This window comes from Mizuhopecten yessoensis, unplaced genomic scaffold, assembly GCF_002113885.1.
Source record: "Mizuhopecten yessoensis strain PY_sf001 unplaced genomic scaffold, ASM211388v2 scaffold10603, whole genome shotgun sequence".
Classification (NCBI taxonomy): Eukaryota; Metazoa; Mollusca; class Bivalvia; order Pectinida; family Pectinidae; genus Mizuhopecten; species Mizuhopecten yessoensis.
In genome coordinates, this window is record NW_018408629.1 from 1,552,976 (window position 1) to 1,566,741 (window position 13,766).

Sequence of the window (13,766 nt, forward strand, 5' to 3'; positions counted from 1 at the left end):
GGGTTTTTTTATCCCGCATTTTTGTTTACGGTTTTTAACAACACGTGTCCTTCGTTACCAGACGAGTAATTTCATCTGTGACATCGCTATAGTTCCAAGTAATGCAAATCAAATCAGGCCTACTTAACATAGAAATTACTCAGCTGTTTATTGATATTAATTGTTTTAAAAAATATAAACGATAGTTTATAAAATTTAATCAAAACAGTGAGCAGTCACCAACTACTTTCGCAATAATGATTTACGTTCCAGTGAAAAATAATGCTGATATTTACTCTTTTTGACACAAAAATAACACAAGTTAAATTATATTATTTGCAATTAAAATAGGTTGGGTCGTTATAAAAAATATTCAGCTTTCTATTGCTGCTAATTTAAAAAAGATCGGTCAAATACTTTTGGAGTGAGGTGGTTCACATACATGTGGGTTTTTTTATCCCGCATTTTTGTCTATCGACGCCAACCACAATACTCTGAACCACGCGTTACATCGCGTTTAAAAATAGAAAAATATACCCCAAAAACGAGACATCAATTAATATGATACCACAGATTTTATCAATTATAAGTAATACAATCAGAACACTTATCGCGATTGGTTTGTTTTCACGCCAACTTCTGTAATCTAACGAAGCGGTATCGACGCCATCTTGGTTTGTCAAAATTGAGATAGGCGGCGCTCGCTATCTGATCCTGAATCAGGGGGAGGTAAGTCTAGATTGCCGTGTCATAAAATTGGTAAGGCAAAGAGGGAGTTGCTAATCCCCTTCACTATACGTCCCTGATATAAGTTGATATGTGGTTTGTATTTTTAGTTTATTTTATTCATATCACTGAATAAAAAGAAATTGTTTGAAGAACCTGCTGCTATAAACAAATGTTACCCACTGTTTTAGACCATGTCAACTGTACTGCATATTATAATAAACCTGGATTAGAAGATTTATAATCATATATGAATTAATTATGCTTGTAAGGGCAAAGACCTTCAATTTCACTTACTTGTCGAGACTGATTTTGGGTAGATTCTTTTTCTCTGGAGATTCTGTTCTTTTATTCTTCTTTTTGCCTGGTATAATATCTTCCTCTTTTTTTCCTCCTTGAAGAAATATTTTCAATATCTATGAACTTTAACACTAACCCTGTATGTATATGTGCATCTTTATTTGTGCTTTATGAAAGGGTATTTACATATGTAAATCATGAAATATGACCTATATGAACATCTATATTCTGAACATAATATTATTCGTCGCATGAAGAGATTGAATTTGAAAATGACTCCTGACAAATTCCTTATTTAGTCATGACCCCTATGACCCTGAATGAATAAGTCTGATTTGACAGGATTTGTCACAGATACTTGCTGACATGAGTCAACAATGTACTGACTGACCTTGGGTAGCTGGGAAGGTCTGTCGGAGTTTGCGACACAAAGTGTTCACTTCCTGTTGACCAGTGACAAAGACCAGGATACCTCCTTCAGGTAACTTGCGATGTATTTTGCACACCTGTCAACACACAAATTGTTAATTAACCTGTGGAAAAACTAATATTATACCAATTACCAAATCTAAAAATACCATAAAATGTTTTGTGGGCAACTGAGTTTCATATGTATATACATAATGTATATAATACACATACATATGGGCTGTTGGATTGGGGATCTGTTCCTCGCCCCTGTGGTACCAATGTATATGCAATCTTATGAGTAACTACCTGGTATATATTTCATCATTTTTGCAGTGTAAATTTGAATTTCTCAGAAACTTACTTTTTTGTATGCCTCATTAAGGTAGGTATTATCCAATGGCGTTCTCTTGTTAAAGTGTATCGTTACAGGAAACTGCCGAGAATCCACCTACAAAGGTCAACAAAGTTCAGTGTCTATTAAACTTCCTAGAATATCAAATGACAATAATCATAAAATGTCTGAACCAAAATATTAACAAGAAATATTTGTAGATAACATTTGACATTAAAAGTTGTCCAAAGTAGTAGATCTTACCATTCCTGACACTTCAAAATACAAAAAACGTATATCTGAAATCATTTTTCTTCAAGTATTGAATAAAGGAAGATTTCTAAACAAAATTAGTTCAGTTTCTGGTTTCAGCAATTAAACCATATATCTTTTATCATTTGGAGGTTTCATCATGCTTCCAAGATGCAAATGCACTATACCAGTTTTGGGGTTCATCAAAATAAAGATATCTACTTAAATTTTCATATGAATACATGTACAAAAAATGTTTATAAAATACCTTCACAACAGGAGGGGTAACTCTGAAAAGTCTAGCATTATCTGTAAAGTCTTCCACTCGCAGCGTCGCTGACATAATTATCAATTTTAGGGGAGATCCTTTCTGAAAAAATAATGAGATAAAATATTAAAAAAATAAAAATTATTTCTAAGATAGCACAAATTCTAATGCATAAAACACCACACAAAACATACAATCACGACAGTTTTGTGAATTCAATTGTTAAAATCTTAATTAAATATGCACAAAACTTAAATTATTTACTTCTAAAATATGAAATATTTAACATATATCTACCTACCAAAAAGATATTTTGAGACGTCCCACTCAACATCCATTTATCATCTTTGGACGAATTGATGTGTCATTTTTTCCCAGTTAAAGCATCTTTCTTCACATTTCAGTTTTCCGAGGATATTGTAATCTCTTTTTTATTGTTACACACACACACAGTATCATTGGTCAGCGATGTGGTCATTGTGAATTCTGCCTACGGCCTACATGTATGCTAGCCGAGGGGATTAGTGGTTTCAAATATAAGTTATATCCTATCATACTAATTTTCTATTTCTGTTTTTATGTAATGTGAGAGTTCTGTGATATAAGGAGTGGATAGGATTGCTCCGAAAATTTGACAACCTCATATTGTCTTTCACTATTTGACTTACTAAGTTCCTTGTCCCAATCTGATTAAAATCATCTGTTACATGGCTCCGCCTGAACATCTGAATGTGCCGCGGTCAGGGTCACGTTCAAGTGACCTTTAGATGAACCAATCAGAGGCGAGCTGGCAAAAGTTTGCCAGCGAATCGGAATATCATGGTTGATTAATAAATAGCGAGGAGTATCGAACAGATTAGTTTCCAAAACGAATATGGCGGCGGGAACTGACGTTTCTACAACGCCAAGGAAAACGTACCCATTGGGTAATAATTGCGTAGGCAACACCACCATACAGTCTTTCTTCTCTAATAAAGCTTCAATTTTTATTCTGTTCGGGTTTCAGACGATCTCAAATAACTTCAGAACTTTCGTATCATTCTCATCAATGTCCGACATATTTGTTACATCTCCGAGCGCCTTTTTGAAAGAGGGTCTCTGATTGGTCAAAATTTAATGAGTATTTATAAATATAAAGGTCACCTGAACGTGACCCTGACCGCGACACACTCAGATGTTCAGGCGTAGTACGGAGTTAACGAAGCCATGTAACATGTGATTTTAATCAGATTGTTCCTTGTCCCACATAAACATGCAATATTCATATTAAATACATGAAGCATTCAACAACAACAAACCCTACCTTGTGACTGAGAGGTACTATCCTTGACAGGAGACCTATCAGGATATCTGTGTACACACTGTGTTCGTGAGCCTCCTACCTTGTGACTGAGAGGTACTATACTGGACAGAAGACCTATCAGTGTACACACTGCGTTCGTGAACCTCCTACCTTGTGTCTGAGAGGTACTATACTGGACAGGAGACCTATCAGGATATCTGTGTACACACTGTGTTCGTGAACCTCTTACCTTGTGTCTGAGAGGTACTATCCTGGACAGAAGACCTATCAGGATATCTGTGTACACACTGTGTTCGTGAACCTCCTACCTTGTGTCTGAGAGGTACTATCCTGGACAGAAGACCTATCAGGATATCAGTGTACACACTGTGTTCGTGAACCTCCTACCTTGTGTCTGAGAGGTACTATCCTGGACAGAAGACCTATCAGGATATCAGTGTACACACTGTGTTCGTGAACCTCCTACCTTGTGTCTGAGAGGTACTATCCTGGACAGAAGACCTATCAGGATATCAGTGTACACACTGTGTTCGTGAACCTCCTACCTTGTGTCTGAGAGGTACTATCCTGGACAGAAGACCTATCAGGATATCAGTGTACACACTGTGTTCGTGAACCTCCTACCTTGTGTCTGAGAGGTACTATCCTGGACAGAAGACCTATCAGGATATCAGTGTACACACTGTGTTCGTGAACCTCCTACCTTGTGTCTGAGAGGTACTATCCTGGACAGAAGACCTATCAGGATATCAGTGTACACACTGTGTTCGTGAACCTCCTACCTTGTGTCTGAGAGGTACTATCCTGGACAGAAGACCTATCAGGATATCAGTGTACACACTGTGTTCGTGAACCTCCTACCTTGTGTCTGAGAGGTACTATCCTGGACAGAAGACCTATCAGGATATCAGTGTACACACTGTGTTCGTGAACCTCCTACCTTGTGTCTGAGAGGTACTATCCTGGACAGAAGACCTATCAGGATATCAGTGTACACACTGTGTTCGTGAACCTCCTACCTTGTGTCTGAGAGGTACTATCCTGGACAGAAGACCTATCAGGATATCAGTGTACACACTGTGTTCGTGAACCTCCTACCTTGTGTCTGAGAGGTACTATCCTGGACAGAAGACCTATCAGGATATCAGTGTACACACTGTGTTCGTGAACCTCCTACCTTGTGTCTGAGAGGTACTATCCTGGACAGAAGACCTATCAGGATATCAGTGTACACACTGTGTTCGTGAACCTCCTACCTTGTGTCTGAGAGGTACTATCCTGGACAGAAGACCTATCAGGATATCAGTGTACACACTGTGTTCGTGAACCTCCTACCTTGTGTCTGAGAGGTACTATCCTGGACAGAAGACCTATCAGGATATCAGTGTACACACTGTGTTCGTGAACCTCCTACCTTGTGTCTGAGAGGTACTATCCTGGACAGAAGACCTATCAGGATATCAGTGTACACACTGTGTTCGTGAACCTCCTACCTTGTGTCTGAGAGGTACTATCCTGGACAGAAGACCTATCAGGATATCAGTGTACACACTGTGTTCGTGAACCTCCTACCTTGTGTCTGAGAGGTACTATCCTGGACAGAAGACCTATCAGGATATCAGTGTACACACTGTGTTCGTGAACCTCCTACCTTGTGTCTGAGAGGTACTATCCTGGACAGAAGACCTATCAGGATATCAGTGTACACACTGTGTTCGTGAACCTCCTACCTTGTGTCTGAGAGGTACTATCCTGGACAGAAGACCTATCAGGATATCAGTGTACACACTGTGTTCGTGAACCTCCTACCTTGTGTCTGAGAGGTACTATCCTGGACAGAAGACCTATCAGGATATCAGTGTACACACTGCGTTCGTGAACCTCCAACCTTGTGTCTGAGAGGTACTATCCTGGACAGAAGACCTATCAGGATATCTGTGTACACACTGTGTTCGTGAACCTCCAACCTTGTGTCTGAGAGGTACTATCCTGGACAGAGGACCTATCAGGATATCAGTGTACACGCTGTGTTCGTGAACCTCCTACCTTGTGACCGAGAGGTACTATTCTGGACAGAAGGCCTATCAGGATATCAGTGAACACACTGTGTTTGTGAACCTCCTACCTTGTGTCTGAGAGGTACTATCCTGGACAGAGGACCTATGAGGATATCAGTGTACACGCTGTGTTCGTGAACCTCCTACCTTGTGTCTGAGTGGTACTATCCTTGACAGAAGACCTATCAGGATATATATGGGTACACACTGCGTTCGTGGAGCTCCAACTTTATGTCTGAGAGGTACTATCCTGGACAGAAGACCTATCAGGATATCAGTGTACACACTGCGTTCGTGACCCTCCAACCTTGTGTCTGAGAGGTACTATCCTGGACAGAGGACCTATCAGGATATCAGTGTACACACTGTGTTCGTGAACCTCCTACCTTGTGACTGAGAGGTATTATTCTGGACAGAAGGCCTATCAGGATATCAGTGAACACACTGTGTTCGTGAACCTCCAACCTTGTGTCCGAGAGGTACTATTCTGGACAGAAGGCCTATCAGGATATCAGTGTACACACTGTGTTCGTGAACCTCCTACCTTGTGACTGAGAGGTACTATTCTGGACAGAAGGCCTATCAGGATATCAGTGAACACACTGTGTTCGTGAACCTCCTACCTTGTGTCTGAGAGGTTTCTATCCTGGACAGAAGACCTATCAGGATATCAGTGAACACACTGTGTTCGTGAACCTCCAACCTTGTGTCCGAGAGGTACTATCCTGGACAGAAGACCTATCAGGATATCTGTACACACTGCATTCTTGAGCCACGTCTATAATTATCACACTGTACTTCGTCAGCTATAAACCCTACCTTGTGCCTGAGAGGTACTATCCTGGACAGGAGACCTATCAGGATATCTGTGTACACACTGCGTTCGTGAGCCTCGTCAATAATTATCACACTGTACTTCGTCAACAGGAAATCCTGTAACAAAAATTCAAATATTCTGATCCAACATAAAAAAAAAAAAGAAACATGGAGCAAAATTATCCAACTACATGCCAATCATTACTAAAGTCTTTTAAATAATGTGTTGTATGCTTTTAAAGTGTCATTACAATTTGAAAATTAAATCAGGAGTGGAGAAAACTTTTTAATTTATAATGATTGCAAAATAATTTTGTCAGTTTGGTACTAGTGTATACTTCTTTTAAACTGGGGTTATACACTGTGAATCATGATATCACAATGAAAATACACAAGGTGTGTGGTGTTTCGTCAAAGTATTGTGATGTAATTTCTTAAAAGTGAAAATTGACACAGAGGTCAGGGGTCATGTTATTGCTTCTTCAACATGTGACCCTATACCACCTTCAGTGGGTACATTTTGTTGGGTACCAAATGTAACAGGATAAAGAGACCGGGATTCAAACCTAGAACTCCCTGAACTCTAGACAGACGCTCTAAGCAGTTGAGCTGCCTGGTCACCAGCAATCCACCAAGTCATGTACTGCTACATTTATACTGACCTTTTGAACCTCTTTCAGTAGTACACCATCTGTCATGAACTTTATCTTTGTCTTTGGAGTAACATTTCCCTCATAACGGATCTGGTAGGAAACTTCACTGTGTTGACAGAGATAAGAAACAGAATGTTAGTATACTTACTGATATTGCTCAAGCTTGTAGTCTTACAAAACCGAATGTTAGTATACCAACTTATATTGCTAAAGCTTGGACAATACAGAAATTAGAATGTTGCTATAGTTGCTGTTATTGCTAAAGCTTGGAGTCTTACACTAACCACATATAACTATTGCATTACCGTACAAGTAAGTTATTTGGGGGATAATCCCTAGTCATGTGACCCTTACAGCTGGATGTACAGAGGCAAGGGGTCAGTTAAAACAATAATAAATTGACATACTATAACTGTTTGCCTTTTCACCTTTCACATGAAATAACTATATGTATGTTGTGTACAAATGTTCGTTGTCATGATAAATTCCCCCTCATTGGGGAAGGCGAAAAAGGCGAAATTTTAACTGCAGCAAAAATGTCCCGGTATACAGTATACAAATGCAATAACTCTCAAAAACTTACACCCAATGACACATTGTATGCACCTAGTGAGATATTACCTGGTTGTTAGGTTCATTTCCTTGCCGACCCTGTGAGACATACTGATGGCTGCCACCCTCCGCGGCTCTGTCACTCCAATAATACCTTCGCCACTACAAACATAACACAAAAGGGATATACGTTAGATTTGTACAGGTAATGGCAATAAACCCAAGCTTGGTATGCTTTGCTTATTTTTTGCCCAATACCATACATAATCATATGATATTAAAATTTTACTTTATACACAAACAATGTACATATTAAACATGTCACAACATTTCAAAACCGACTGGTCCCTTTGTCAAGTTTCGACTGTAACTTGTACAGGTAATGGCAATAAACCCAAGCTTGGTATGCTTTGCTTATTTTTTGCCCAATACCATACATAATCATATGATATTAAAATTTTACTTTATACACAAACAATGTACATATTAAACATGTCACAACATTTCAAAACCGACTGGTCCCTTTGTCAAGTTTCGACTCCACTGTGTGCAATGTTGCAACACGTTTAATACGTACATTGTTTGTGTATCAAGTAAAACTTGGATATAACATACATTTTGTATTTCCAAACTGATGTATCTTATTGACCATATTTGATTTTTTAGCTCTGGGTTGATATCCCCCTCTCATCCTATTTTACAGTACCTCGCAAATTACTGCAAAAATACAATAAAAGACATATCACCCGAAACACAGTATATGTTATTAGAAGCACATGACTCAGATATACTTACTGGGCATACCCAGCCTCGTACAGGAACTGAGGAACCTGAGTTGTCTTTCCTGATCCCGTCTCCCCACAAACTATCGTGACTTGACTATCATTAATTGTCTCCATCACCATTTGTTCCTCTGCCAAAATTGGTAGCTTCAGCCTGGCTTCCTAAGGAACACATTGTGGCAAGATTTAACATATATCAACATCATTTAAGAAATATGTTCTAAACTATTAGACAAGATTAACAAAGATTATTAAGTTAAATCTACATAATAGGTTGTGTAACTTAAGTAAGTACCAAGGGATGTTAATGTCACTAAGAGATACACTAGTGCTCCTATGCTGTTGCAACTTCAGTATATTATTTAAGCTTTGACTTGGCTATAACCATTTTGAAAATTTCCATAACAAAAGACTAGACTTATTAAATAATTCCAAAGTAGATGTAGGACACAAGGTTTCAATGCAGCCTACTAATGAACAAAATTCAATCTCGCTAGCTTTTCTTGAATTTTTACACAATTGTAGGAGATAAAAGTTTAATCAGTTAAAGAATTTTTCTGCCGAACCTACTGTATACTGGTAAATTTTTGCTGCAGTTTAATTTTCACACTACAAAATGAGCACAAATTTATCATTACAGCGAACATATGTAAACAACATACAGGATGTAATAAACACAGAAATTAAATGTGATGGGCAAATTTAATATTGGATGAAAATGGATTATACCATTGTAGGGGGAAAATATGATGGCAAAAAAATTCCCAGCATACAGTAGTATAATTAAAACTACATTGGGCTACATTCACGTATCCGGTTGAAACGGTTGAACCTGTAAAGAAAACGACAGGTACAGATTTGGACCGAGGCTGACCTCAGGAAAATTTGGTATGTGTAGATTGAGGGGTCCAGATGTACCTGACCGAAACTAAAATGCTGACTATTGCTAATTTGCGTTATTTCTTTCTTAAACAATGTCAAGTCACATGTAATTTTTAAGATACGTTATGTAATTTAGTGGACGCGTGAGAGAAGGGCATAATATTCTTGATACGTTGTTTTTTATTCTCCGAAACTGTGGACTTTTAGCTCTGCTTATAGAACGGTCCAAGTGAGTTCATTTATCGTGGAAAATTTCTGCGCCACACGTACCGTTTTAACCGGGATACGCGAATGTAGCCTAGTACTTTCTTCACAAGGCATGGGTGACAACTCAGTATCAAACTTGTTATATAAAAAGAATCATGTAAATACTATGTTTAGGATTCAGGAGACAATACAACAAGATTTTTTTCAAAACTATATGTGTACAAAATCTAATAGTATATATGCATCAGTTTAACTGTAAGAAAAATCTAAACAAAACAAAAATTTTAAAAATAAGATACACTGTACCTGAATATCTTTATCCCTGTTGACTGGAATGTTGACTGCTGGTTTGCTATTTTCTTTGTCTTCTTTATCTTTTTGTTCTGTTTTACTTTTTTCAATCTTTTCTTTGTCCTCTAACTCATTTTCCTTCTCTCCTGTCATACCTTTTTCACTCTTAGCTGCAATTGTTTCCAATTCATTTTTCACATCCTCATCATCTACCATAGTTTCTTCTTGCTCCTCATCTGTCGACATGTCTGATGTATCAATAGAACTCTCAGATGCATCACTGTCACCCCCCTCTGCATCACAGTTGTCTCCCCATTGACTATATTTTGTCTTTTTATTGCTACCAGCTACAACATTGATTTTGGAATCAGCATCCAGTTTCTTTTGTTTGGTCTCTGTTTCTCTGTTTTAACGAAAGAATTTTTTTTTAAAATGACGTCTCTCATCTTCCAAATTACCTGTAGCAGCAACCTTACTCAACATGCCCTTTTCGGTAAAACAAACTTAAAATTTCCTGTTTCACCTAAAAGATAAAAGTCTTATTTGCTCAAATGTACGTAGTGTATCATGCCTCATTTGTTATGATAAGTTAAGACAGTTTCATGAAAACAAACCTGAAGCTGAAATTTAAGTACCAGCACTTAAATAAAAATGATGAAAAATTTCCAGATGTGCTATGTTTCAGAGTCGCAGGTGATTAAAAACAAGGCTAAATATTGCAAGGCAATCCATAGTCCCCCAGCAGTAATGATTTCTTTATTTACCAAGGTCAAAGGTCAAATCATAGGTATCAGTGACCTACTTTTTGTACTTTGTTATATGCCATCCCAAGATGTACTAGCATACCAAATCTGATTACTCGAGGTGATATGCCCGAGACAAACTCTTTAGACGGATGTAAATCTGTACCTTTTTAAATGTCCAGACTGCATAGCAGCAACTCCAACATATTGTAGCATTTCCTCTGGTTTTGCCTGCACTTTAGCCAGAGATTCCAATAAAGCAGCTCTCTGTAATGCATGAAATTAACAGGAAAATGTCATTGTTCGACTATCTGACTCAAAATAATTGCAGCAACTCTTCAGGTCCTTTTTAGACTGAACAGAGAAAATTTTAAGATGAATAAATCGAAAGTTCTTTTAAAATTTTGAAGATATCTATAATATGCAAAACTCAACTTGTTAAGCTGATATCAAAAACTGCAGCAATGAGTATCAGCTTATCAACAAAATGAAACTATAATGGCCACATTTTATCTAAAGATTTGTTTTTGTTGCCAGCAAAATAAACAGCTCACAGTACTGTAATGATCAGCATATATGGTACCTTGGCTTTCTTCTCTTTTTGCAGCAGGACATTTTGAAGGCGTTTTCTTTCCTTCTTACTAAGTTTTTTCACTGTCTGAATAGTTTCCGTTGTAGTCTTTGATTTCCTTTTTTCTGAAGGCAGTACCAACATATTGTCTTCATCATAGTCATCATCTTGGCCTAGAACAGTTGAGTCAAGCTTGATCTGAAATTAGAGAAACAAGTTTTATAATTCAGGAAATAATAATATCCATGTTGCTGGTTATTTACATAATATATATAATTGTACAAAGGATTATGGTTGCCTTTTAGTATCACACTATAGGAAACTTTCCTTTCGCTTAATCAGTTGAGCAGCAGACAGCTGGGAAGTTGCATGGGGATCACTGGATTAATCCCTGGTGGAAGCACACTATTCTCTTTCATTTATAAATGGTTTCCGACACCCTCCCTGCAATGACAAGGAGCTAAAACCTGGTTTGTTTAGGTACAAGGGGATTACGATCTCCTTCCAGCTTGCCGCTAAAACGACTTTCCTTTAAGCTTAATCAAAAGAGTATAGCGGACTGGGAAGCTGGGGTCACACACACTACTCTCCTTCCTGTTACATATGATTATCTTTAATATTCTTGATTACATGTGATCCAATATAACCTCATAGTGTAAATGTTTTTAATTAATATCTGATTTTAAATACATTGTAGATACATGTAAGTGTACTTTTTAATGGATATTTTTTACATCTCTTATGAGCATGTAATTTTTCCTGCAATAATTATTTCTAGCTTATGTACAACGTATCTTGTTAAATTCTATTTTGATGAGATTTTGCTTCTTTGATATTTCTAATATGTTCTGCAGAGCTAATGTTTCAAGTTTCATATATATATATACCACAAAAAGTCAAGTATCTTGTATCTTGTATACATGTATAATACAAAGATGATATTATAATACAATAGAAACTATGTAAAATTTGCTATAAGTGTCAAAACTGACATGATGTAAAGCTAATGGTATTCAAGATATTTATTGTTTCGAAACAAATGAATTAAACAAAAGGCAGTCTACTCCCATTCCAGTTACAGCATGATATGTAATACATAGAGATTTTAATACAGGGGTCACTATGTACAGGTGAAAGACTGATAGAGATTGATAAAGGGCTGTCACACTAGGTCCGCGTTCCCACGGCGTCCAAGAAAAAGCCAGAACGCCGATCTGCGCGCAGTGGAGTCGCAAGCATCGCCGCAGCAACACAGTGGCGTCGCACGAGAACGCGGTGGGATCGCATAGAACGCCGAGCGACGGTGCGCACTATGAGCATGCTCATAACAAACGCTGTCGCTCAGCATTCTTATAAGAGTGCAGTGATATCGCCGTAGCAGTACAGTTAGGTCTCCTACAATGCCACAGGATTGCCGCAGGCATACACAGAGGTCGCAGTGCGAACGCAATGGTTATCAGTAGCGCTTGCACAGCGATCGTGCGGCGTTCTCTGAGATGACACTGCTTCTCTACCACGCTTATACAGCGTTTCTACCGCGCTTATACAGCGCATCTACGGTGCTTACAAGGAGTTTTATTTTTCTTACAACGATTGTACGGAGCCGCCACGGCGATCATTGCGCTCCCAATGCGCTTCTACTGCGTCAATCGGTGTGACAATGAACCAACCCAACAAAATAGTATAAAGGAATGATATATGACAATAAACATTCATTTCACCATAACTGATGTGCAACTGGTGAGCATTTATCTTTCCCTACCTTCTTCACCTTTCTACCTCTTTTGGCGGGCATCATGGGTCTCAACTGTTCGAGAGTATTTAATGGAAGAAATGAGAACTAATGGAGATAACGTTTTTATCGGTAGTGCAAAACAACACACCGTCAGCGCAGTGAGAGTGCCGTGAAAGCGCAGTGCAAATGCAGTGTACGTGCCGTGACAAATCGATGCACGCAATGAAAGCGCCATGAGAGCGCACATCGCCAACTCCGTAGGAACGCGGTAGAACGCCATGGAGCTCCGTAGAAACGCCAAGGTCGCCGTGAGAAAGCCGTGACATTGCCATCTTCATGAAAAATATTTTTCATGCGATCTCACGGCGCTATGGGAAATTTAACAATGCTGTGCAATCGCAGTGGCAACGCGGCTAGGTGTGACAGGGGTTTTATGACTTATTTTGGGAATTACTACCGAATTGAATTATTTACTGAGGTTTGAAAATATCGAAACTGCCACCAACGATATATCATTGTACGTTATATGCAAGATCTGGTGTGAACAGGTGCTTGTAATCAGTAGTGTCAGTATGTTAAAGAAATGGGATCTAAACCCTTCAAAGTTCTGGTACAAACCTTTTTTTCTGCTGATCTGTCAACGACAGTTTCGTGTTGCTCCCTTGCTTTCCAATTGAATGCTCTTTTCTTTTTCCCCATTGTTATCTTTTTACTTAGATAAATCAAGTTGCATTTATTTTCGGCCTTTATTTTCTCTACTTTTGCGTCCACATGGTGTGCCTAACAACATCTCGGATAATACACAGGAAGTGATGCCACCTAAAAATATAGTGCGATATAAGGAGACTTTCATATACAGTAACATGCAGATTGCTTTCTTAATATTTACCTCTTATTAACAGTACAC

General features: G+C 38.3%; 1 protein-coding gene across 1 annotated transcript in view; it reads right to left on the reverse strand.

Moving 5' to 3' along the window:
- LOC110461335 (probable ATP-dependent RNA helicase DHX37) overlaps positions 1-13,648 on the reverse strand; it is a 25,391-nt gene extending 11,743 nt beyond the window's left edge. The window contains exons 1-12 of the mRNA XM_021514771.1: positions 13,478-13,648; positions 11,137-11,322; positions 10,720-10,820; positions 9,826-10,213; positions 8,444-8,592; positions 7,718-7,810; positions 7,106-7,202; positions 6,447-6,560; positions 2,268-2,369; positions 1,778-1,864; positions 1,397-1,511; positions 1,003-1,099 (exon numbers count right to left, since the gene is read on the reverse strand). Coding sequence (XP_021370446.1) covers positions 1,003-1,099; positions 1,397-1,511; positions 1,778-1,864; positions 2,268-2,369; positions 6,447-6,560; positions 7,106-7,202; positions 7,718-7,810; positions 8,444-8,592; positions 9,826-10,213; positions 10,720-10,820; positions 11,137-11,322; positions 13,478-13,558 — 1,610 coding nt within the window. The 5' untranslated portion in view covers positions 13,559-13,648. The remainder of the gene's footprint in view (positions 1-1,002; positions 1,100-1,396; positions 1,512-1,777; positions 1,865-2,267; positions 2,370-6,446; positions 6,561-7,105; positions 7,203-7,717; positions 7,811-8,443; positions 8,593-9,825; positions 10,214-10,719; positions 10,821-11,136; positions 11,323-13,477) is intronic.
- Positions 13,649-13,766: the final 118 nt, after the last annotated feature.